The sequence below is a fragment of the Mustela lutreola genome, chromosome 5 (assembly GCF_030435805.1).
Source record: "Mustela lutreola isolate mMusLut2 chromosome 5, mMusLut2.pri, whole genome shotgun sequence".
NCBI classification, from domain to species: domain Eukaryota; kingdom Metazoa; phylum Chordata; class Mammalia; order Carnivora; family Mustelidae; genus Mustela; species Mustela lutreola.
This window is the reverse complement of record NC_081294.1, coordinates 104,953,188-104,980,081: the sequence shown is the minus strand read 5'-3', so window position 1 is coordinate 104,980,081 and position 26,894 is coordinate 104,953,188. Positions and strand designations below refer to the sequence as shown.

The 26,894-nt window shown below is 33.8% G+C and overlaps 1 protein-coding gene across 6 annotated transcripts in view; it reads left to right on the top strand.

Annotated features, from left to right (window-relative positions):
• Window positions 1-26,894, top strand: part of AP3B1 (adaptor related protein complex 3 subunit beta 1) — a 352,698-nt gene that overhangs the window by 229,211 nt on the left and 96,593 nt on the right. For all 6 annotated transcript variants that reach the window (XM_059175303.1, XM_059175305.1, XM_059175304.1 and 3 more), the window contains 4 exons: window positions 10,333-10,519; window positions 11,456-11,586; window positions 16,385-16,493; window positions 19,347-19,509. In XM_059175303.1, coding sequence (XP_059031286.1) covers window positions 10,333-10,519; window positions 11,456-11,586; window positions 16,385-16,493; window positions 19,347-19,509 — 590 coding nt within the window. The remainder of the gene's footprint in view (window positions 1-10,332; window positions 10,520-11,455; window positions 11,587-16,384; window positions 16,494-19,346; window positions 19,510-26,894) is intronic.

Sequence of the window (26,894 nt, the reverse complement as noted above, 5' to 3'; positions counted from 1 at the left end):
GTCATTTGCAACCATCTTCTCTCATTCTATTGGTTGTCTTTTGGTTTTGTCAGCTGTTGGCTATGCAAAAGCTTTTGATCTTGATGAAGTCCCAATAGGTTATTTGTGCCCTTCTTCCCTTGCCTTTAGTGATGTTTCTAGGAAGAAGTTGCTGCAGCTGAAGTCAAAGAGGTTGTTGTCTGTGTTCTCAAGGATTTTGATGGATTTCTATCTCATATTGAGTCTTTAATCCATTTTTAGTCTATTTTTATGTGTGGTGTAAGGAAATAGTCCAGTTTCATTCTTCTGCATGTGGCTGTCCAATTTTCCCAACACCATTTGTTGAAGAGACTGTCTTTTTTTCTGTTAGACATTCTTTCCTGCTTTGTCGAAGATTAGTTGACCATAGAGTTGAGGATCCATTTCTGGATTCTCTATTCTGTTCCAATATCTATCTGTCTGTTCTCGTGCCAGTACCATACTGTCTTGATGATTACAACTTTGTAATAGAGCTTCAAATCTGGAATTGTGATGCTGCAACCTTTGCTCTTCTTTTTCAACATTCTTCTGTTTATTCAGGGTCTTCCCTGGTTCCATACAAATTTGGGTATTATTTGTTATAGCTCTGTGAAAAAAGTTGTTTTTTTGATAGAAATTGCATTAAATGCGTAGGTTGTTCTAGGTAGCATAGACATTTTCACAATATTTGTTCCTCTAATCCATGAGAATGGAGTGTTTTTCCATCTCTTTGCGTCTTCTTCAATTTCTTTCATGGGTATTCTAGAGTTTTCTGAGTCCAGATTCTTTGCCCCATTGGTTAGATTTTACTCCTGGGTATCTTATGTTTTAGGGTGCAGTTGTAAATGGGATCTACCCCTTAATTTCTCCTTCTGTCTTTTTATTGGTGTGTAGAATTGCAACTGATTTCTGTGCATTTATTTTATATCCTGACACTTGAGAGTTTGGGTATCCATATTCATCAGGGATATTTGTCTGTCATTCTCCTTTTTGATGGGGGCCTTTGTCTGATTTTGGGATCAAAGTCATGCTGCCCTCATAAAATAAGTTTGGAAGTTTTCTTTCCATTTCCATTTTTTGGGAACAGTTTCAGGAGAATAGGTATTAATTCTTTTTTAAATGTTTGGTAGAATTCCCCTGGGAAGCCATCTGGTCCTGGGCTCTTTTTTGTTGGGAGGCTTTTGATGACTGCTTCAATTTCCTTACTGGTTATGGGTCTGTTCAGGTGTTCTATTTCTTCCTAGTTCATTTGTGGTAGTGTATACATCTTTAGGAATGCATCCATTTCTTCCGGGTTGCCTAATTTGTTGACATATAGTTGATTATAATATGTTCTTGTAATTGTTTGCATTTCTTTGGTGTTGGTTGTGATCGCTCCTCTTTCCTCTGTGATTTTATTTATTTGGGTCCTTTTTCTCTCTCTCTCTCTCTTTTTTTTTTTTTTTTTTGATAAATCTGTCCTGGATAAATTATTAATTCTTTGAAAGAACCAGCTCCTAGTTTTGTTGATCGCTTCTACTGTTTTTTGGTTTCTATTTCATTGTTTTCTGCTCTAGTCCTTATTCTCTTCTCTTGCTGGGGTTAGGCTTTATTTGCTGTTCTTTGTCTGGCTCCTTTAGGTTTAGGTTGTATCACAAAGATTTTGAACTTGTGTCTTCCTTTCATTTTTTTCCATGAATATTTTAATTCTTCTTTAATTTTCTGGTTGACCCAGGATGCTCTTTAGCGTCCATGTATTTCAGTTCTTTTTTTTTTTTTTTTTTTTTTTTTTTTTCATGTATTTCAGTTCTTTCCAACTTTCTTCTTGTGATTGAGTTCTAGTTTCAAAGCATTGTGTTCTGAAAATTTGCAGGGAATGATCCTGATCTTTTGGTACCTGTTGAGACCTAATTTGTGACCCAGGATGTGATCTATTCTGGAGAATGTTCCATGTGCACTAGAGAAGAATGTGTATTCTGTTGCTTTTGGATGGAGTGTTCTGAATATATCAGTGACATCCTTCTCATCCAGTGTGTCATTTAATGCCTTCATTCCCTTGTTGATCTTTTGCTTAGTTGATCTATCCATTTTGTGATGGGGGGTGTTAAAGTCTTCTAGTATTATTGTTGTGTTTCTTTGATTTTGTTATTAATTGGTTTATGTAATTGGTTGCTCCCATGTTAAAGGCATAGGTATTTATTTATTTATTTTTTATTTTTTAAAGATTTTATTTATTTATTTGACAGAGAGAGATTACAAGTAGGCAGAGAGGCAGGCAGAGAGAGAGAGGAGGAAGCAGGCGCCCTGCTAAGCAGAGAGCCCGATGCGGGCTCGATCCCAGAACCCTGAGATTATGACCCGAGCCAAAGGCAGTGGCTTAATCCACTGAGCCACCCAGGCGCCCGAGGCATAGATATTTAAAATTGTTAGATCTTCTTGTTGGACAGACCCTTAAGTATGATATAGTGTCCCTCTTCATCTCTTATTATATAGTCTTTGGTTGAAAATCTAGTTTTTCTGATATAAGGAATTCCATCCTAGCTTTCTTTTGATGTCCATTAGCATGGTAAATGTTTTTCCACCTGCTCATTTTAAATCTGGAGGTGTCTTTGTGTCTAAAATGAGTCTCTTGCAGATAACATTTTGATGGGCCTTGTTTTTTATCCAGTCTGATATCCTGTGTCTTTAGATTGGGGCAGTTAGCCCATTTACATTCAGGGTAATTACTGAAAAATATGAATTTAGTGCTATTGTATTGCTTGTAAAGTGACTGTTACTGTATATTATCTCTGTTCCTTTCTGGTCTATGTTACTTCTGGGCTCTCTCTTTGCTAAGAGGACCCCTTTCAATATTTCCTCTAGGGCTGGTTTGGTGTTTGTAAATTCTTTTAGTTGCTGTTTGTTCTGGAAGGTTTTTTTTTTGTTTGTTTGTTTTTTTAAATCGCTCCTTCTGTTTTCAGTGTCAGCCTAGTTGGATATAGTATTCTTGGCTCCGTACTTTTCTTGTTTAGTGCTCTGATTATATCATTGCCAGTCCTTTCTGGCCTGCCAGGTCTCTATGGATAAGTCTGCTGCCAATCTAATATTTCTACCATTGTATGTTACAGACTTCTTGTCCTGATCTACTTTCAGGATTTTCTCTTTGTCATTAAGACTAGTAAGTTTTAATATTAGATGACAGGGTGTGGACCTATTTTTATTGCTTTTGAGGGGTGTTCTCTGTGCCTCCTGGATTTTGATGCCTGTTTCCTTCCCCAAATTAGGGAAGTTCTACTCTATAACTTAGTCCAGTATACCTTCTTCCCCTCTCTCTCTTTCTTCTTCAGGGATCCCAATTATTCTAATATTGTTTCGTCTTATGGTATCACTTCTCTCTCGAATTCTCCCTTCATGATCTAGTAGTAGTTTATCTCTCTTTTTCCCAGCTTCTTTATTTTTCATCATTTGGTCTTCTATATCACTAATTCTCTTCTTCTGTGAGGTAGATGTTTGAGGTTAGTATGTTTTGTCAATCCTACAAAGCCCAGTTCAGCTGGTAGCCATTCTCTAGCTTCACCTAGTATTTCTTGCAGACAAAATCATGCCCAGGTAAACACAAAATTGACGTTATACAACTGAATTGGAACAAATGTACATTTTCAGAATAATTAAGAGGTTATGCTACTGTCTCTACCTCACAAATTTATTAAAAAGATTAAAGGAGGCAGTCCAGGTAAAGCATTAGGATTTCCTGCATCATATTAGTGCTTGGTCCATGTTAGTTATTATGCTTTTTTGTATTCCTAGTTTTTACTGCTAACCAGCTGCTGGATTATTCTTAGAGAATATTATCGTTTATAGTAAGGGAATTAATCCCCTTATTAGAATATCTATTATCATGAGTAAAAACACTCCATTTGGGTTTACCCCACTGAGAAAAGGGTGGTGAAAATTTCTCTTACTATGAAGAAAAAATTGTTAGATATGATTATCAAGAGTAGAAAATGCTATTAGAATACTCGTACAAGGAGAATAATTTCACTGTTATACAGGTGGAGAACCTGAAGGACTTTGAAATCAGCTGAAGTTGCTGAAACTCTGTAGCTCTTAAGACATAGTGTAAAGGTTGAGCATGACTTCCTTGAAATAGTCTACTGAGGTCTGAGAGAGAAAACTGGGGGTTGATTAAACTGGTTAATAGTTAAAAATTAGTGAATAATGGGTGCATTTGCTTTCAAACTTCCTGTAATCTTTTAAATGTAGTGATAAGTAATATAACTGTTCTGTTTGACTCATGTTTTTCTTTTTCTTTGTAGAATAATGCAAACCTATAGAAAAGTGCAAAATAGTATTAATACATATGTATCTACCACTAAGATTAAGTCAGTGTTTTCACCATAATTGTTGTTTTTTTAAGGAAGTATAATAAGTAAAAGTAAATCCTCAAGTTCCTGTTCATACCGTATTTTCCTCCCCATTGGTAGCTGCTATCATATTGGTGGTGTCCTTCGGTCTTGTGTTGTTTTACATGTTCATTACACGAGTATATATCTGTGTACTATGTTACTGGTTTGTGGGTTTTGAAATTTTGCTTGCATACTCTTGTAACCTACTTTTTTTCACGTAATACCATGTTTTTAAAATATTGACATGTATAAATATAATTCATTTAAGTAACTGTCTCATTTTCTGTGAGACAGGTTTCTGCTTTTCTGCCATTAGAAAAGAGAGTGAATCATTGAGTATCTTTAATACTTATATTTTCTTTGTATTGCTTTTTGGACTCTTTCGTAAGATTCTTAGTAAGAAATTTCATAAATCATAATTATATTTTGGGGATCCTTCCTGAAGTTATAAACAAGTTCCCTCTTGGGGTGTCTGAGTGCCTCATTCAGTTGAGCATCAATCTCTTGGTTTTGGCTCAGGTCATGATCTCAGGGTCCTGGAATTGAACCCCACTTTGGGCTCTGCACTCAGCTTGAAATCTGCTTGAGATTCTTTCCCCCTCTCCACTTGCCTCCCCCCCCAGTTTGCATTCTAAATAGGTAAATAAATAAAATCTTAACAAAAAAAATAATGACACAAATTATCTCTTGCCCTGTGATTTCAAGTCTTTGGAGAAATTGGTCTTTGCCCCCAGCATGATTTAACATGACAGCAAAAGGGGCTCAAGCTCTGTGTAGTAACATTGCTACCCTTTTTTGGGATTTATTTTCTTGACATTAAAAAACTCAAGCAAATATAGCATATAAGGAAAGAACTTACAGAAAACTTTTCAAGTTGACAAAAATATGGATACTTTTAAGTTCGGGAAATTTCATCCTGGTTGGTCGTAAAATGATGAAATTGACTACGTGGAACACTGGTACTGCTTAGATTTCCCTCTGGTATAGGTTAAGAATTCTATGTAGCTTTCTTTCATTTATCAAACCATTTGCCAATATCTTTATCAAAATAACAGCTGTATGGAACTAATATTAGTCTTTGCTCTGCTAAATGGCTAAATTCTGTGTCCTTTTTTATTTTCCTTAAAGAGTATATCTCAGCTGATTTTAGGACTATATTTTGAGATACCTTTTTTATTATTTTGTGCTGACTTAATAAACATTTGAAGAAAGCTATTTGAGCGAATATTTATCAGTTTATTACTTGTTAGAGTGTTTAGTTAAAAATATAATGCTCATATTTTAAGAAGTTTTTTCAAGTCATGATTTTTAAAATTTTTATGTAGCATTCCCCAAAAGTCATTTTCCTATGTCCCACTAACTTAGAGTCAGTCTGAAAGGAATGTAATTGGTGTAGTGTCAGATAGCATTAGCTGTTAGTTGATACCAGTCACAATCCCTTTAATCTAAGCAGAAAAAAATAATGTATAATCAAAATTTAACAAGTTATTAATGTTTCTGTTTTTGAGGTGCAGTGTATTATTTTTTTGTTTCATAATTTTGTAAGTAAAACCTATTTAAAAGAATAATTTAATGTCCCATCTGGTTTTGGATTCAGTCTTTGGTTATCTTAAAATGCTCATGATTATTTATTTAACCATTATTTACTTTCTTTGCCACTGTTATCCAGGACAGATTTAATATAGGTTTGTTGTCTGTGTGTCCTATCCAATTTAGGATTTGCTCCAAATTCTTCATTTTTATTATTAATTGTTGTGTTAAAATAGGACAGAGAAAGTTTGTAGACTTCTGTATTGTACTTTTAACCTCTGCTGTGGTTTTGTCTAATGACATGGAAACACAGGTGCAACAAACAAGCAATTTCATTTTAATATGTAAGACATTTAAATCAGAAAGACTTTCTTTTTCCAACCTTTTTGGGATATTACAGAAGTAATTTCTCTTTTAGAGCGGCATGCAGAATGTGTGCTGATTGTGCCCTAACAGGGCAAATAGGAAAAAGCTAAATCCTTCCTTTTTTCAGTGGTGGTGAGATGAATGTTGAAGTGTTTCATCTGCTGGCAACCTGTACCAGCAGGTTACGCTATGGCCTGTGCAAAGCTTGAAACTCCCAAGTTGTCAGTGGATGGAGTCAAAGTAAGATGTGGGAAGGTTAGGGCTGGTTATAGATGAAATATGTGCAGGAGATAGTCCTGCCATAGATCACTGGTGAGTGGTCAGAACACTCACTTCATTTCTTTTGTCATTTATCATGCAGTGTAAATCTAAAGCCTATTTATATTATTATTTGGTAGTTCTTCCTTTATTTTGTTATAAATTCCAGCAGCAATGAGTTCTTAAAAATGGAAGTGTATACTTAACTAAATACTGAATTTCTTTCTTGGTATTTAATATGCACAAAATGTTTACCAGTATTTACCATCCATTCTGAGAGTTGCAGTGGTATCACTGACCACACAACCACCAAAAGATAAAATGTATCTGCTTAAAAAAGCATCAGCATCTATTCAAAAAGCCTAAGAGTTATTTTAAGAAGGTTGTGTCTCAAGATCACAAATATTTACAGGCACAGAAGATGTTTACATAGCTCTCTGTGATACAGGATCTCATTTAAGTAACTTTTTAAAAATTGATTTTCTTCATTTTATATTCCAAGTTCTCTTTTGCACATATGAAAAATGAAGCAGTAACTCTTTCTGTATTTGCTCCATTAGCAGAAAAAGGACCTAAACAATGCTAGTTTTAAAATAGAGAATCAATTAATTCCAATAATAGGTTGACTTTTTTCACTCAAAGCTTTTGTATGTTTGCTCTGTCAGTGCTATAAATGGAATCAAAGCAAAGCTTTTGGAAGTTTATTCTGTCAAAAGTGTTGTAAATGCTCTTGTAAATTTAAGAGGTCAACATGGAAGATAAAATTACTTGGTTTTGCTAAAAATGTTGTCATGGTAAAATCAGTTTCTTAATAAATTAAGAAAACTATGGAAGAGAAGCATTTTGAGAATTGGTTGTGGTGCACATAAACCATTTCTGTTTGTTCTATTGAAATAAAATTATAATGTTCAAATATACTGATGTTTGATATATATAGTTTAATTGGACTATAGAATTCTTGTCATGAAGCTAGTACTGAGAACACATACTTATGTATAACAGTATGTACTCTTGCACACAGTTTTTTTGCTGTATATTACCAAATGGATCCTAAAAACATGATTTGTGAAAAACTGCTTTGTAAATTAACCTAACCATCCTATGTTGGCTTTCGTTTTTAAAAACAAGGGAGGGGATGGGAGTAAGCAAAACATCTATTTGTTAGGTTTTGATTCAGAATCAATTGGAAATCTTTAAAGCATTTACCAACTGAATGCCAGAAACCTTCAACTTCTGAAAATTTTAGCAAATGGCAATTCTTGAAAACAAATCTTTTAAGCAGGGAGTTATTGAAATTTTTCCCTTCAAGTTAAATGTTAAGACCTCAAGATTTACTTTAGAAGTTCTGTCATTTGCAGTATCTCAACTAACATAAAGACTTTTTTTGATGGAGCTTTTACTTTGTATTAGAGTCAAATGATATTGAGAAGGTAATTTTTGCATTTTCTAAATTTGGTGAAATATTTTAAAAAGTGTAAATAGAGAATGACTTAAAAGTTTTGTTTCATAGAAATAATTATTAAAATAATTGGAGTGGTCAAAGTTAAGTATATGGGCTTGATATTTTTACAGATGTCAGCATGAAAGAAAGCATGATGAGAATATGCTTCTATCTACAGAATTTTCTTTTTGCTGACCAGATTGTTTAATACTGTAAAGAGGGTGTTTTCTTCATTAAAAATATTACAGTCTATAGAAAAGAGTAAGTTGAAGATGTCAACAATTTCATAATTATTGATCATAAAATTCAGAAGGATTGTGAGCAGTCTTATTTTTTAGTTCACGATAAGACCATGTAGAAATATGTTCTTAAGAGAAGTATCAATGACTTAGTATTAGTCATTAGTAATTAGTATTAGGTACTCCAAAGAAACTGATTGAAGTATATAAATATATGGTGAATAATTATTGTTTTTAATGCATCATTATATATAGATAGGTTTTTATCTTTTAGAAAGAACTTTCATTTTGAAAATGGATGTTTAATGGAACTGTTTTTATAAGCCTACCAATATAATCAAACAAGTTTTGCAGTCCATAAAGGCATACTGTAAAAATTATAAAACTTTAATCCTGAAAATTCCCTAACTCTTGATAGTGTCTGTTAATATATTGAAATAGTTCAATTTCCTAAAAATTAATTTTGGGGACCAGACATAGAAGCAAAATACATCACTCCACTTGCACAAAAAGGAAAAAAATCATTCAGTCACTTTATTGTACACCTAAAACTAAATGACACTGTATGTTAACTATATTGGAATAAAAGTTTTTAGGAAATCATTGTAATGAACAGACTTATTTTTTTTCTCTGATTTATTTTAATTGCACCTTCTAAATCGCCACTCTCAGATGGACTTCAGAGTTACCCTGGTTATAAATTCTCACTGTGCATTTGAGAAAACTGATGGTTAGTATGTTTCCTAGCCTTTCTCAGAAAGCTAATAACCTAGTCCAGGACACGTCACTTTGTTTTGAGCTGCATTCCTCATTTGGTGAATATTTTGGTAATTGTTTTTAAAAATGAATCATAGAATTTTTCTTATCTATAGTTGAACCAACACGGTCTAGTAATTAGCGAATAGCAATTACTGGTAACCAAATTCAGAATAGCTCTATTAACATTTTTCCCTTTTATTTTTTATAGTTCTGCTTTATTGGAACTAGGTTCTTTTAAAATATATTATTACTGCAAGAAGGTTGCTTTCTATCCAAATCAATTATCTTAACCAATTATAACTGTAAAAGTTTACCACAGCATTTGTGTACTTTGACTTATTGTTCTAGAATTGTCTTTAGCTCTGCCTCACTTGATTGATTTGTTTTGCATGCATTTCTAACATCTACAAAATGTTCTAATGTAGATGTTTCTTTTTTCCATGTATTATGAATCCTATTTAATTTATAGCTACAATTGTATTTATGTAATCTGAATTAAAACTGTGCTTTTTCAATAAAATAACTGGAGCTTAAAATACAAACCTATTTTGATAACATTTCGATTTTGGTTTAATTACTATTAAAATTATCTCAATGTATGTTAATGTAGTACATTCAGAAATTGACTTTGGAAATCTTATTACAGTGTAAAAGCTACTATAATAAGTTGCTGCCTTACATAAATAAATAAATGACCAATATTACTAGAGGCTATAAGCAGCATGGGAAAAAAAATGGAAGGAGTCTTTTATCCTAGTTTTTAGAGGGCATCAGCAGCTTGCTTTTATGAAAAAGTAACAGCTAAATGCACTGCAAATAATTTGCAGTAATCCAGTTCAGTGATTCATGTGTCTGCTTTAATGGGTCATAATTCAGGGTAAAGTAACTGAGTGCAGTCAGAGTGCAGACACTGCTTATGCCAGGGACAGTATCTCTTCATAAAACACACCTCAGGAGAAGCAGTTTGCCAGCCCCCTAATACTCTCTGATGTTTTGATGTCCTGCATATTTTTCCGATTAAGTTTTGAGTGCCATGTTTTTAGTTGTATTTCCACATTCATTATTCTCACGTAGACCCTTCAGCGGGTTTGCCATATATGATTATTTTTTTAATGATGCCTTTCTTTCCACTTCAGCAGTTTAATAATCTAGCACATGGCTGCTTCTCAGTACTCAGCATTCACCTCCCCAATACTGAAGAGGACATGTGCTTTGGCTTCAAAATTCCATTTGCAGCGTTAGAAATGCATATTCCCTACGGAACAACATTTGTTTGACATAACCATTCATTTTTATTACCTCTTTAAATATGTTTATCCAGAGTTATCAATAATCATAAATAACTGTATTCTCATCTTGTTCTGTTTTTTTCCAACAGACAAAATTGCTTACCCAGTACATATTAAATCTCGGCAAGTATGATCAAAACTACGACATCAGAGACCGTACAAGATTTATTAGGCAGCTTATTGTTCCGAATGAGAAGAGTGGAGCTCTGAGTAAATATGCCAAAAAAATATTCCTAGCACAAAAACCTGCACCACTGCTTGAATCTCCTTTTAAAGGTATTATCAGAATATAACTGCAAAATGTATTACCTAAAAAATTATGACAATATGCCCCATTTCTAATACATTTAAAATTTATCTGTTAAAAAATGTAAGTGATTAACCTATATAGCTTTTTACTCAATGTTTTCTCTAGAGCAACCTTTATATTAAGGTTTATATCTTTGCATGCTTTATTTACCTAAATAATTTCATTCTTTTGATTTTATTCTTACTAAGCAGTTTAGCTGAATAATAGATTAAAGCTGTGTTGTTCTACTAGACATTGACTTCATTTCTATTTTAAATAGCTTTATTTAATAAGGAATCTAATTTTTACCTTAATGGTGAGTTGTTACTAATTAAATATTCTTTGTATACTAACAAAACTTTTCTAGGAAGGATTATTTCATAAAAATATCCCTTTATGTATATATTTGTTTTTCAAAGATGGAAGTTGACTTATTTTTCCCAGCTTTTTAGAAAGAGTAATTATTTTATCAGTTTAACAAGTAGCCATTAAAATTAGAATCAAGCAGTTATATACCCTGGTTTTCATATTGTTTCTTATTTAATTGCTGGTGATAAAAAGCAGTTCAGTTTTGTAGAAAAACTATTAAAATTCTGGATGTGTTTGTGCTAAGACATGTATATGGATTGTTTAACTGTGCTGTCATTCTTAATATTCACAGTAAAGTAATTTTTAGAGAAGCTACATTTCAGAGCAACACCTCTAAACACACTGACTGATTAGCTTTTTTATTGACCATTATGGGAGAGATTATTGTAATCTATGGACTGAAATCAGTTTTTTGACCTATGAAGAGCTTCCTAGTTTATATTTATTCCTTGACATTTGAGGTAATATGCCAATTACCTTGAGCTCTGATTAGGATTGTTCTCTGTTAGATACAGCTCATATTGTTTATTTTATATTTTCCTCTATTTTAATAGATAGGGATCATTTCCAGCTAGGCACTTTATCTCATACTCTCAACACTAAAGCTAACGGGTACCTGGAATTATCTAATTGGCCAGAGGTGGCGCCGGACCCATCAGTTCGAAACGTAGAAATAATAGAGTTGGTAAGTTGACCTTTCTGAAATTAATTTTGTCAAGCAGTGGGAGATTCTAGAATAACTATTGTTTTATATAAAAGCTTTTTTGGGGGGTTGAAATTGAAAATTGTTCTGGTATTTCTAAATGTAATGTGTTAGATATATCTTGCTGTTATGGGAACTGAATATTGTAGTATTCCTGTGTCATTGTACATGTTCTGTTGCTTTTTTCGAGGAAATAGAGAATCGAATTCTCCTCATCAGTGCCACCCACATTTTTGGTATTGCATTTTTAGCCGTGTAGGTTCAATTTCTAAGGTATTTAGTGTCATTGGATTGTGCTTTTTCTAGTTTGTTTAGAGATTCGTAAGCTTCCTGTCAATATTTTTCTAAATGATTTTTGGTGTTCTCTTCCAGAAAAACTATACAAAGTGTTCTTCTGAATTTTCTGATGAAAATCTTTTAAGTGAAGTCTAAACATAAATAGGTTGCATTGTGTATGAAAATGTTCTTAGACAAGGTCATAACTAAAATGAATAATATGTTGCTTTCACATTAAAAAAAAAACTCTCTAAATAAATATTCTTTTCCTAGATCTTAAAAAAAAATTGCTGGCTACCAAAATAAAAGAATTAATGTTATTTTCTAATATTTTTCACTCTTCTATGAACAAGAAAAGTAAAGGGAAGGGTTTTTTTATTGTCTTTAGCAATTGACTATGTGAATATATCCAGAACTTTTTAAAGTAGAATTAATAAAAAAGAACAATTAGGTATTACATTTTGGGTGATTTTCTAATAGAAAAAATGTATTGAACCACTAATTCCTCTGGGAAAGTCAGTTAACCTCCTTGCCAATTAAATTTTCTGTATAAAATGGAAGAAAATCTTTATTACTTAAAATAGAGGTTTCTATAATGGGCCCAGCCATGTAATTTGGTCCTTTGAGAAATGTGTTTCTCTTAACTATTCAAATTTATCCTGGCTTTGAAGCATGGCCAGGAACAATAATAACTCTTATTGCCTCCATTTAGCAAACCCTGGTAGTAGTGTACTTTGATAATGTTTTACATACATTATCTTCCTTAAACCTCATAGTAATTATAAATGATGGTTATTTTATTCCCATTTTACAGATGAGGCAACAGGGTTCAGAGAACTTAAGTTGTCCAACCTCTTTGGACAAGTTAGTTAGTAAGCTAGTTAGTAAGTGATGAACTGGGATTCCAACCCAATTCAGAGTCCCTTGTTTGTGCTGTTAACTGAATTTTATTATATAACATGAGGAGAGGAAGCTTGAGCTTGTTTGCAGATGTGTGCTATTCTTAGTACTTAGCACTGTCATTTTTATGTTGTGACAAATTCTATTTAGAGGTGATTTAAAGAAATGTAAAATTTAATAAAACTAATTGTATATCCATTCTTCCTTGACACTACATTTGTTGATTTTCACTCAGACCTACATACCCTTAAGTACTCTTCATTCAAAGATTGGCTTATTTGTGCAACTTTATTTTGGATGCTAGCATATAAAGAAATGTTCTTTGATATGATTCTTTCCATAGATTTAATCTCTCTCCTAATTTCTTACTACGCCTGCTTGTCGTTTTTATGGTCTTTTCCTTTTCCACTATTGGGTATATAGTGTTTTGGCACACATACAAACATCCTTTTATCCTCTCCCCACTTCTCCCCTATCCTTCCTCCTTGCTGCCCCATTCTGCCAAAATAAAAATAAAAATAGTTTATCTTCCCAGAAATTGATAGCAATGCTATGCAATTTAATTTGGTTTCAGCAGTATCCTTGTATTGGCTGATGGATTGGTTGGTTGACTGGCTTCTTCCATTGTCTTGTGCTCTTCTAAGCATAACTACCTTATAGGGACAATACTTAAATAACCTATTTTCTTATGTTCATTTCACCTATCCAGTTCAACAGAGACAAATTGATTTCTTTTTCATTTTGCTGACTGCATTCTAAAAATTAATAATTGGTGACTTATTATGGAGAATAATTAAAACTGATGGAATGGGTTAAAGAAAACTGTCACTATCCATTGATACTATACAAAAACATTTTTAATCTACTGGTCTCTAGATATTTTGGCTTAAAATTATACTGTAAGAGATATAATTAATTTTAAAAAATACATCGTTTTAATATCAAATGCAGCTACAATAGTGCAGAAAGTAGTGTTCCTTATAGTCTTTCCTGCCTTTAACTCTTCCACCCATCCTACAAAATCACATCAATATATTTCATGCACGTAATACACTGTGTTATCCTAGTTTTACCATAAAGTGATCTTACCAGGGTCGCATCTCATTATTATGAAATATAACCTTAGTTAAGGAAAATGCCTAGGTTTAGGTTATCTGATAGGGAACCTGGTTAGATTGACAGTAGAAGTCACTTAGGATTGCACACTACCATTTCCAGGATATTGGATGTAACATATATTTATATTATACCAGTAAGTTTTTGAAAATCCTTTAGAATTTTTTTTGCCTAGTTCTAGAAAATCCTGCCCTCTTAGAGGAAGACTGTCTTTTTGTACATGAAATGTATTTTGCTTTATAAAACACATCTACTTTTGATATTTTATTCCTCCAAGGACCTTTCAAATTTGTCCTTCACTGTTCTCTTCCTCTGTTATTTCTTTTGCTTAGAAATGATAGAACTATCATAATCATAAAGGACCATTAAAAAAGTTAAAATTGTTTTTATTGTTTAAAACCTAAAACTCAGTCATATCAAGATAATTTGCTCCTTTGGACATGGAAGCGTTAATTTTCCTTATTTGTTGATTTGGTCTTATCCTGAAAGCCATCTAATTAAGTAATCCCCCCCCCCCCAAACATTGATCTGGCACACTTTTTACCAGGCTTCAGAAAAATATGTGTAAGGATTTAAGAAAAAATATGAACTGCTGTGTTTACCAAATATAGGAGAACTTTGTTTATAGAACAGTTCTTTATTCATATTTGGAAGACAGAGCATTTTACATAAAAAGAAAATAGTACTGCTGACCTTATGTATCTTATTCAAATATATTCAAGGAATTTTTACTCATTTTTCTATTATTGTCCATTTAGTAATTTCCAAGTTATTGAAGCTTATCTTTTTAAGCAACATACTTTAAGCCTGAAGGCCCTCTAGATCAGGGTTTACAATCCTAGCTGCATATTATAATCACATGGAAACCTGTGTGAGACTTGCAGCAAACCATTTAAATCAGAATCTTAGGAGTTAAATCTCAGGTATCAGCTTTTTAGTATATTTTTTCTTTGTATTAACATTTTAAGAAATATTCTCAGATGATTCTAATGTGTGTCCACTGTTGAGAACCATTCTTAAACCTCTGTCATATAGTCTTACAGACAGGCACATAGTAGAAACTCAATTGAAAGTTTGATAAATAAATGAGTCTTAACCATTTTTGACCTCTTAAAAAATACAGGTTTCCCTACCCTTTAACAGAGAGTATATGTAAGATGATTTAATTTTTTCTGGGTTAATTAAAGTCACAATTATGAAAATAATGTATTTTACTTTAATGCAGTATATTAGAATCTTTAAGGAGCTATTCACACAACTAATCATTTTTGTGCCAGACACTTTTGAGATATATCTGTGTACAAAGTATTCAAATATCCCCGCTGTGTGGAAGCTGATGTTGTAGCAGAGATAGACTGGCAATAAAAATAAATATGTAAATTGTATAGTATGTTGGAAGTATAAGTGTGTGATGACCAAAAAAAAAGAAGAAGAAGAAGAAGAATAGAGCAAAGTAAGATTATAAGTGCCAGGTATGTGAGGTTGGAATTTTAAATAGAGTCTCTCTGAGGTGACTTTTGTGCAGGACTTGAATGAAGTGAGGGAGTGAGCCATGTAGTTACCTGGGGGAGAGGCTTGGAAGGGCAGTCAGGTGGGGAAAGGGCCTGCAGGGGAGCATGCCTGAAGTGTGTAAAGGAACAGTTAGGAGGCACTTGTGCAGAGTGGGCCAGAGGGAGAGCAGCAGCAAGAGGTCTGAAAGGCAGGGAAGGTCTGGTTCGGTAGGGTGAGTAGATTATTCTAAGGACTGGCTTTTTCTGAGTGAAATGGGGAGCTGTGGCAAGCTTTCAAACCCAAGAGAGCCTTGATCAGACTTCAGTTTTAATTCAGTCATTTTAGCTGCTATGTGGAGCAAACTTGGAGTTGGGGCATGGGGGTTATGAATAGAAGCAAAATAAGCAGTTGCAGAATTCTGAATGAGATGACCCTGACTGATGGTAAAGGATCGATATGGCTAAACCTTTTTTGGGGGGATTAGATGTTTAGAATATGAAGGAAAGAGAGAAGTTAAAGCTTACCCCAAGGGTTTGGATCCTTGAGATGGTTAGAGTTGATTGCCGGCACTTTATTCAGGGTTGTTTTTTGTTTGTTTGTTTTGTTTTTTGTTTTCTTTTTTAACCTCAGTATTTAGCTATGATCTTGAATTTCTTGTTGCTGTTACTGTGTCTGCCTCTAACTGCCTTCACCTCCTCTACAGCATATTTAGTTCAAATCTCCTGTGGACCAGCAATTTCAAAAGTGTTTAAAACTATATATAAAATAAGAGTGTTGATTTAACAGAATGTGCTCTAAGTGAAATTTGACTACTTCTACCTAGGAGTAAAGGGGAATCAGCCTTAATGCCAGGTCTTCTAATAGTTGCCTTCTCTTTTTGAGACCTGCAACTTTCTTTTGGATTCACATTGTATTTTGAATGATTGTTTGCCAGAAGACTGAACCCCTTAATGAGAATTCATTTGAATTTACAGTTTCCTTTTTTTTTTTAAAACAGGCAAAAGAATGGACTCCAGCTGGAAAAACAAAGAAAGACAATGCTGCTAAGAAATTTTATTCTGAATCTGAGGAGGAAGAGGACTCTTCTGATAGTAGCAGTGACAGTGGTGGGGTTTTTAATTCATTCAAAAATCTTTGCTCACTGCGGTTTATATGCTATACTTCTAACAAAACATTAAGGCCTATTATATAATATTCACCAAGTGGGTTTATACTATTATGATAATGCCTTTCATTTACATATCATTCTATAGTTTTCAAAGTAATTTCTAATCCTTTCTCGTTTGACTTTGCCTTTTGAACACCTAGCTAGGAAAGTTAAGAGTTGAAACAGAAACTCATGCTTTTATGAATTCTAACCCACCCTGCCCATAATATTCATAGCATATTGAAAAACATGATTTTATATTTGATAAGCCTTTAGTGGGAACTTTAAAAGCAACTCTGTTCTGTAAAAATGTAACATTTATTTTAACGATTGAGCAATCTGATCTTTATCCATTTTATACTTTTATTTCTACCTTTATTTTTTATTTTTATTTTTTTAAAAGATTTTATTTATTTATATGACAGACAGAGATTACAAGCAGGCAGAGAGGCAGGCAGAGAGAGAGGAGGAAAGCAGGCTCCCCACTGAGCAGAGAGCTCGATGTGGGGCTAGATTCCAGGACCCCGAGATCATGACCTGAGCTGAAGGCAGAGGCTTTAACCCACTGAGCCACCCAGGCGCCTGCCTACCCTCTTTTTAAAAAGATTTTATTTATTTATTTGACAGACAGAGATATTTCTACCTTTAATTGAACCTGTATAGAATAAAGCTAAAATTAATAAATCACTTGTGTATTATAAAGAATCAAAGAGCTGAAACAATTAGGACAACTGTATACAATGAAAAGAATGCTAAATAGGAAGGATTTAGAAGTGCTGCATTTTAGCTATGCCAACTGAATAAAGTACTTACTTTCTCTGTCTCTGTTAAATGAAGAGGTAAAGTTAGATAGATGCTTTTAAAGCCCTCTAGTACTAAAATTCTGTGAACAATTTGCATAATGAAAAATATATTGGAGTTATTTTCCAACACTCTTTTAACAGTTAACCTAAGAAACCTATCTGACCCAAGATCAAATGACACCTTTTTCTTCTATAACCTTTTTCCTTGGAGAAACTAGAGCTCTGCACTATTACTTGCTCATGCATTACCTTACTCTAAGGTAATACATTCACTTTTTCCTCAGCTTCTCCTATCAAAATCTTTGTTTCCTGTAACTGATAAATTATTTGTGATGCATCACGTTCTGAAATGATAAGTTGAAAATGGAGAATATACTTCGGTGTAGAGTGTTAATTCTAAAAAACAGATTTCAGGAATGATGTAGATCATTAAGAAAGATCTGTTGTATAGTTAAAAGCATACCATATGGATATTTGTCTACATCACCTTTATTCATAAGCTCATGCCTGTTCATTGGCTAACATTTTAAAATACATATTGGCAATATTCTAGTAAGACTTCTTATGGGTTAATCTGAGCATGTGGCGGGAGTTCCACTCTAGCTACTGGAGGAAAAGGGTAACTTTTTCATTAGAAATTATGAGATTATTTTCCCAGTCAGTAAGTCTTCTAGAAGATAAACAAATTTCCTCAAGGATTTTACTAACTTTGACATAAAATTAATACTGAATAAAAATTTATTCACTTAAAAAAAAAAAGTTTGGGAGGAGGGATTTTACTAACTTGAAAGTTTTAAGTAGTAGGTCTTAAAGTGAGCTGAACCAAGACTTTTGTTGAATTCCCATATAATTAACATGAGAGAGTAACTTAGGTGCTATAATTTTTTTTCCCTTATTTATGGGATAAGTCACTTATCTGAGTATATATATATATACACACACGTGTGTAACTTTCATATCATAGCGAATTTAAAATATCCTACTCAACAGTTTTACAAAATTTGGATAAGGTAAATTTTTCCCTGCCTGCTATATTAGGTAAGGCATTCATAACATCAGTTATGAATGCCTTACCTAATGTAGCAGGCAGTGTTGTGTCTTCATCACCTTTACATGTTTCAAATTCTTAATCTTCACAACAGCTAGGTAATCCTAGCTTTTCACTGTGTGATACATAAATAAATCCTCATAAAGTAGATACTGTTTACCTGTTAGATGTTTCTGGCTAAGAGCACTTCATCAGATAGATAATAGATGAGGGCAACAGTTTGTCCTTTTATTTAGGCTAGTGCTTTGCACCTATAATCATTTCATATAGTAAAAAATTATGCTTCATATTTAAAATACACATGAATTATATGTATCACTTCTGGGAAGAGTCCTAGTATGCCTTAAGTTATACATAAAACATTTAAATGTATAGCTTCATAGGATAATTTTATGAACTCTTTGACCTGTGGAAAACTCCTACACTAGTTAAAATAAGTAATTGCTTTTTAATTAGTAATTTTGCTTTTTGCTTTTGAATTGAGAAAATTTTAGATGATTCAAATGGCTCATTCCCATCTCAAAATTTACACCTAATAAGATTCAACTCTTGCTTTCTCTCAATAAAATTTCTCACTACCAGAAGAATTAAAAATTATTTCTTCATCCTTACATCATTCCTTTAAAAAAAGGAAGTTACTGCTATAACTAGATACTTAAGGATTTGAAAAGCAAGATTCTCTCAAATTTGGTTTACTTGGTTCATCTTTGCTCTACCCTACTCACTGTCAAGTGTGTTCTCTGTCCTTTGGCATTCCCCACATTCACTCACACTTGCTTCAGGAATGCGGAGGTGGGGGGACTGAATGACAGGAGTATGGAGATGGAGTGTTGTACAAGTGGGGTCCAGTAAACTAATATTCAACATCTGGTTTCATTTCTGATGAATATTGACAGTTACTTGGGTCCTTATGTCTAGTTAAATAGCTATGATCAAGGGGCATCTGGTTTTATTTTTTCAGAGAGTGAATCTGAAAGTGCAAGTGGAGAACAAGACGAGGAGGGAGGAAGTAGTGATGACAGCAGTGAGGACTCCTCCAGTGAGCATAGGAGTGACAGTGAAAGTGCATCAGAAGTAGGAGACAAAAGAACAGCCAAGAGGAACTCCAAAAGCAATGGGAAAAGGTAATATTTTGTCAGAATTTCCTTCAAAAAATATTCTGTGGCATTTTCCCCCAGGACACCATTTCCCTTCAATACATAAAGTGAGTGAGAAAAGAAGTGTATTTTTTCCCAGACACTGAATCTTGTAAAGTTAATTAGAACAGTAGTTCACATTATTCTGCTACTTATTATACTTAGTTTTCATTTTGAACTTGAACAAATCTTGGGGTTACATTTTGAAAATTGGTATAACCTTGGAAGGCTGAGTTAAGTGATCAAGAAGTAGGTATGAAACACTTAATTACCTTCTGTAGCAATTTTGCTGAGGACTAAAATTAAATCCTTCAACACTTTGCCATTATGTAACTAAGACAATTGATTTTTCTAAATAATGTTATAGTAAAAAGATTATGATCCAAATATTAGAGTCAAGGGCTGTGAAGGAAGACGGTCATAAGATATTTAAGTGTTAGCGCTTTTTAAGATCTCCCATTATCAACATTATCGTGTATTAAAATGTCATTAAAATTTTGAGTAATTGGGGCTAATACCTTGGATTGTATGAGTCTGTTTTCCCCATTGCTGTCAGCAAGTGGCCTCTGCAGGCATGATGGCCCTTTCCCTGGGAGCCTGCTGCCCGCTCACTTGATGAGCTTGCAGCCCAGCTCAGTCGTGGCTGACAGCACTGATTGGGGCGCAGTACGCTCTCTGCTCCTTTTATTACAGACAGTAATTAAAGCAGCTCGCCCTGCCACTTCCATAACAAACACAGCATAATGCCCTAATTATGACTTTATTAATTTAAGTCAGGATTTAATGATTTTAAAAGTGATTTATATTGTTTTTCCTGTTCAGAACAAATGAAATCTGTAGGTTAAATTAATACAGGCTTTTCATCATTGCAAAGTTAAAAAGCTAGTTACCAGTAAATTCTTTTCATTAGATTAACATCTGAAACTCTAAGCAGTAAGGTAAACAGTAATTACCCATCAAAATTGAGTGCTGCATAACAAAATAACACTTTTACCTTTAAAATTTTATCTTAAAAGCTGTAAGTTAAATGTATGCAGAATCATTCACTTGTTGCAGCAAAGGATTTACTTGGTTTGTAATATCCTTTCCTTTGAGAGAAATTTTGTACTTCTGGATTAATATCAGAATATCTATGATGATATAGTTTATAAGAAGTATCTTATTTCCAGGAAGGGAAAATTTTGTTCAGTGCACTCAGTATTTTCCAAATAGCAAAAGTCAATATGCTAGAAATTTTTAATCGTGTATTTATATTACTTTCATTGTGTGTTTTTTCCTTCAGAAATGGAGTTTTCTTTTTGCCTGTGTTTTAATTTAAAAGAATTGTTTATTATACCAGCGGGAATCTTGAATACATTGAAAACCTTGCATTTTTAAGTACATGTTTTAACCATTGAATTGGGGATAATAAATTGCTATTTTTTGCTACAGGGGAAAAAAACACATATTTTTAAGGCATTGAATATAATTACATGTGCTCAGAGATGTTACCATGACTTCATTTTTAATAAACAGCAATCGTATTTCCTCCACAAAAATCAATTCAAGGAAATATCGATTCTTCCCTTGTCTCTCCTCTCTCTCCCACCATGTTTTTCTGCCTGTCTCTTAGAATTGTTTTTGAACTTTGCTAGTGTAGCTTTATGGTAAGTTTTATTAAAAGCTTCTATTTTTAAGTAATCACTACCCCCAACATGAAGCTTGAATGTACAACCCTGAGATCAAGAGTCGCGTGCTCTTCCCACTGAGCCAGCCAGGTGCTCCTGAGTGGTAGTTTTTTAAAGCTAAGGAGCTTTAAGTTTCTTTAAAACCACCCTTAGTAGTCCTAGCTATGATTAAATTTGAGTTTACAGTCCAAAGTATTTTCATTTGAAGGAAGCTACATGCTGTAGTAGGGGAAACATGGTGTTTAGAATAAGACAAACTGAGTTCAAGTTCCAGTTCTGCCGCTCCAGGCAATGTGTCCTTGAGCAAGTTACTTAAGTTTCCTGAGTATTATAGAATAATACACCCACTAAGAATATGTTGAAATACCTAAATTAGTTAATTGGTATGATGTTTCTAAAACTTCCTGGCAGAGGGTTTTTGTTTGTTTGTTTGTTTGTTTTTAAGTATACACACGGGAAGAGAATTAGACCTTCAGTTTTGAGAAAATGTAGAAGACCATAATATATGTCTCTTTGAGAAAAGACCTTTGGGCTACTCAGATGTTATTCTTTCTCCATGGAGAACTACCTCCCTACCCAAGACTATCCCTACACCTTGCGTTATTCCTATTTCTCAGCTTATGTGTTTCTTCCTCTAGGAAGCATTCCCTATTTTGGCTCACTTTGTTTAGATGATCTCTGATGACATTATGCTTTATTACTTATTACTTACCATACTTTTTTTTGTCATCGCCATCTTCTCTGTATTCCCCAGTGCAGTGTACACTCTGTAAGGGAGACAGACAGATCATCTGTATCTTATTAAACATTGTTATCCTAGCACTAACATACTGCCAACACATGGTGAGTGGTCAATTAATATTTTTTAAATGAGTGAGTGAGTGAACAGATGAGTGAGTAGCATCAGCATTTAGGTTTGATCATTTGGTTTTTTTCTTTTTCTTTTATTTTTTTTTTCCAGTTTTCTTGGTTTAATTTTTTCCAATATTTTAATTTTTTTAATTTTAATTCAATTAGCATATAGTGTGTTATTAGGTTCAGAGGTAGAATTCAGTGATTCATCAGTCTTTCATAATACCCAGTGCTCATTTTATCACATGCCCTCCTTAATGTCCATCACCCAGATACCCCATCTCTCTACCCCCTCCCCTCCAGCAACCCTCAGTTTGTTTTCTATGATTAAGAGTCTGTTATGATTTGTCTCCCTCTCTGATTTCATCTTGTTTTATTTTTCTCTCTCTTCCTCCTGATCCACTGTTTTGTTTCTTAAATTCCACATATGACTGAAATCATATAATTTTCTTTTTCTGATTGACTTATTTCACTTCATATGATACCCTCTACTTCTATCCATGATGTTGTAAATGACAAGATTTCATCTTTTTAATGGCTGAATAGTATTCCATTGTACATATACATATCGTATGTGTGTGTATATATATATGTACAGATACACACACATATATACATACACACACTACATTTGTATCTTTGGGGTGAATACCGAGTAGTGCAGTGGCTGGGTCATAGAGTAACTCTATTTTCAACTTTTTGAGGACTCTCCGTATTCTTTTCCAGAGTGGCTTGCATTCCCACCAACAGTGTTGGAAGGTTCCCCTTTCTCTGCATCCTCACTGTTTGTTATTTCCTGACTTGTTAGTTTTAGCCATTCTGACTAGTGTGAGGTGGTATCTCATTGAGATTTTCATTTGCATTTCTCTATTGCCTAGTGAGGTTGAGCATTTTTCATGTGTCTATTGGCCATTTGTGTGTCTTCTTTGAAGAAATGTCTTTTCATGTTTTCAGCCCATTTCTTTATTAGATTATTTGTTCTTTGAGTGTTGAGTTTGTAAGGTTTTTTAGATTTTGGATACTAGCCGTTTATCTGATATGTTATTTGCAAATATCTTTTCCCATTCTGTCTGTTGTCTTCTGGTTTTGTGCAAAAGCTATCTTGATGAATCAGTAGTTCATTTTTGCCTTTGTTTCCCTTGCCTTTGGAAATATGCCTAGCAAGAAGTTGCTGTGGCTGAAGTCACAGAGGTTCCTGCCTGTGCTCTCCTCCAGGATTTTAATGGATTCCTGCTTCCATTTTGAGTTTGTTTTGTGTGTGGTATATGGAAATGGTCTAGTTTCATTCTTCTACATGTGGCCGTCCAATTTTCCCAATGCCATTTGTTGAAGAGACTATCTTATTTCCACTGGATATTCTTTCCTACTTTGTCAAAGATTAGTTACCATAGAGTTAGGGAGAATTCCTTTGGGAAGCCATCTGGCCCTGAACTCTCGTTTGTTAGGAGATTTTTGATTACTGCTTCGATTTCCTTACTGGTTGTGGGTCTCTTTAGGTGTTCTATTTCTTCCTGGTTCCGTTGTGTGTATACATCTTTAGGCTTGCACTGTTTCTTCCAGATTGCCTAATTTGTTGGCGTATAGTTGCTCATAATATATTCTTATAATTGTTTATATTTCTTCAGTGTTGGTTGTGATCTCTCCTCTTATTCATGATTTTATTTATTTGGGTCCTTTCCCCTTTCTTTTGGATAAGTCTGTGCAGGGGTTTATCAGTCTTATTAATTCTTTCAGAGAACCAACTCCTAGTTTTGTTGATCCGTTCTACTGTTCTTTTGGTTTCTATTTCATTTATTTATGATTTAATCTTTATTAATACTCTTCTCCTATTGGGTTAGGCTTTATTTGCTGTTCTTTCTCCAGCTCCTTGAGCTGTAAGCCTAGGTTGTATCTTTGAGACCTTTCTTTTTTCTTGAGAAAGGCTTGTATTGCTATATACTTTCTCTTAGATCTGCCTTTGCTGCATCCCAAAGGTTCTGAACAGTGTGTTTTCATTTTCATTTGTTTCCATGAATTTTTAAAATTCTTCTTTAATTTTCTAGTTGACCTATTCATTCAAAAAGTATCCAGGATACTCTTTAGCTTCCTTGTATTTGAATTCTTACCAAATTTCCTCTTGTGGTTGAGTTCCAGTTTTAAAGCATTGTCTGAAAATATGCAAGGAATGATCCCAGTCTTCTGGTACCAGTGGTGATCTGATTTATGACCCGGTACGTGATCTGTTCTGGAGAGCATTCCGTGTGTACTCAAGAAGAATGTGTATTCTTTTGCTTAAGGATAGAATGCTCTGAATATATCTGAGAAGTCCATATGATCCAGTGTGTTATTCAAAGCCCTTGTTTCCTTATTGATCTTCTCCTTAGATGATTTGTCCGTTGCAGTGAGTGGGGTGTTAAAATCCCCTACTATGATTGTATTATTATCGACGTGTTTGAGTCTGTTATAAATCAGTGTATATAATTGACTGCTCCCATGTTGGGGGCATACATATTTACAATAGTTAGATCCCCTTGTTGGATAGATCCTTTAATTATGATATTGTGTCCTTATGTCTTATTACAGTCTTTAGTTTAAAATCTAATTTGCCTAATGCATTAGATGTTAATAAAAATAATTTTGGGGGGCGCCTGGGTGGCTCAGTGGGTTGAGGCTCTGCCTTTGGCTCGGGTCATGATCTCAGGGTCCTGGGATCGAGTCCCGTATCGGGCTCTCTGCTTGGCAGGGAGCCTGCTTCCTCCTCTCTCTCTCTGCCTGCTTCTCTGCCTACTTATGATCTCGCTCTGTCAAATAAATAAATAAATAATCTTTAAAAAAAAGTGATAATTTTTTGAAAAAAGGACTGAAGTGCTGTTCATAATGGAGGTTCACTCCAGCTGACTCACAAGCCTGGTGCCTACTTTGAAATCTTTCAGTCACTACTTCTGTGTCAATTAAATAAAAATTTTAAAAGAAAACATAAAATAAAATAAAGTCTAATTTGTCTGATATAAGGATTTCCACCCCAGCTTTCTTTTAATTTCCATTAGCATGATACATGGTTTTCTGCCTCCTCACTTTAAATCTGGGTGTCTTTGAGTCTAAAATGAGTCTCCTGCAGACAGCATATCGATTGGTCTTGCTTTTTTTAATCCAACCTGATACCTGTGTCTTTTGATTGGGGCATTTAGCCCATTTACATTTGGGGTAACTATTGAAAAGATATGAGTTTAGTGCCACTGTATTGCCCATAAGGTGACTGTTACTGTATATTGTCTCTGTTCCTTTCTGGTCTTTGTTAATTTTGGGCTCTTTCTTTGCTTACAGGATCCCTTTTAATTTCTTGTAGGGCTGGTTTGGTGATCACAAATTCTTTTCATTTCTGTTTGGCAAGATTTTTATCACTTCTTTTATTTTCAGTGAGATCCTGGCTGAATGAAGTATTCTTGGTTGCATATTTTTCTCATTAGCAAGCTGAATATATCATGTCAGTCCTTTCCGGCCTGCCAGGTCTCTGTGGGTAGGTCTGCTGCCAATTAATGTTTCTAGCCTTTTAGGTTATAGACCTCTTGTCCCCAGCTGCTTTCAGGATTTTCTCTCTGTCTCTCTGAGATTTATAAGTTTCACTATTATATGTCAGGGTATGAACCTGTTTTTATTGATTTTAAGGGGGCTTCTCTGCCTCCTGGACTTGAATGCCCCTTTCCTTCCCCAGATTAGGGAAGTTCTCTATTATAATTTGTTCCGGTATACCTTCTTCCCCTCTCTTTCCTCTTCTTCTGTGATCCCAGTTATTCTAGTATTACTTCACTTTGTGATATCACTTATCTCTAGAAATCTCCAGGTGGTCCACTAGTTCTCTTTTTCATAGCTTCTTTATTCTCCGTTATTTTGTCTTCTATATCACTAATTCTCTCTTCTGTCTCATTTTAGCAGTTTCAGCCTCCATTTTTTATTGCATCTCATTAATAGTCTTTTTTATTTTGACTTGATTAGATTTTAGTTCTTTTCTTTCTCCAGAAAGCGGTTCTCTACTTTCTTGTATGCTTTTTCCAAGCCCAGCTAGTATTTTTATAATCATTATTCCGAACTCTAGTTCAGACATCTTATATCCATACTGACTAGGTCCCTGGCAGTCATTACTGCCTCTTGTTCTCTTTTTTGAAGGGAGTTTTTCCCTCTTGTCATTCTTGTAGAAAGTGTTGCTTTTCTATTTTTGTAAAGTTGCAGCTATTCTTTTCTTAGATCTCTGGTTAAGTTGGCAGGTGTTCACAATGATTTAATAGCTATCTAGCTGAATTCCTGGGATCAGACAAAACTAAGGTCTCCTACTCCTCTGCCATCTTGGACTTCTTAATCATTTGGTAATTTTAAAAGTTTATATTTGTTGATTTTATGTTGTTAGTAAGACTTTGCATTACAAGAAATATCTTTTGATGTAGTTAACATTTTCTCATTAATATGTTTACAGGTCACATTTCAGAACACATGTAAATAATTTTCTTGGACAAAACAACATATAGAGTGCAAGTCTATTTTAGCAAAAATAGATGTATAAATATTTAAATTTTTGAATGAACATTTAGTATTTTGAGACAGTATTTTAAAATCAGCCTTACATATCTTTGAAGTTGTTACTATTAGCATCTTATATATATTTCTGGTAAACCAAACATGTAATTATTAATTATTTTCTGCTTATATCATTTAGTATCATTTTATAACCTTTTGCATTTGACATATGTGTGATGTGGTAGTATAAGTGATTTTTAACAGGTTCTGATATATCTGGTATAGATAATACTACCTTTATTTTTTTTTTATTAATATGTTCTGGAATTTTAAAACCATTTTTATTGTCTTTTACATACTAAAATA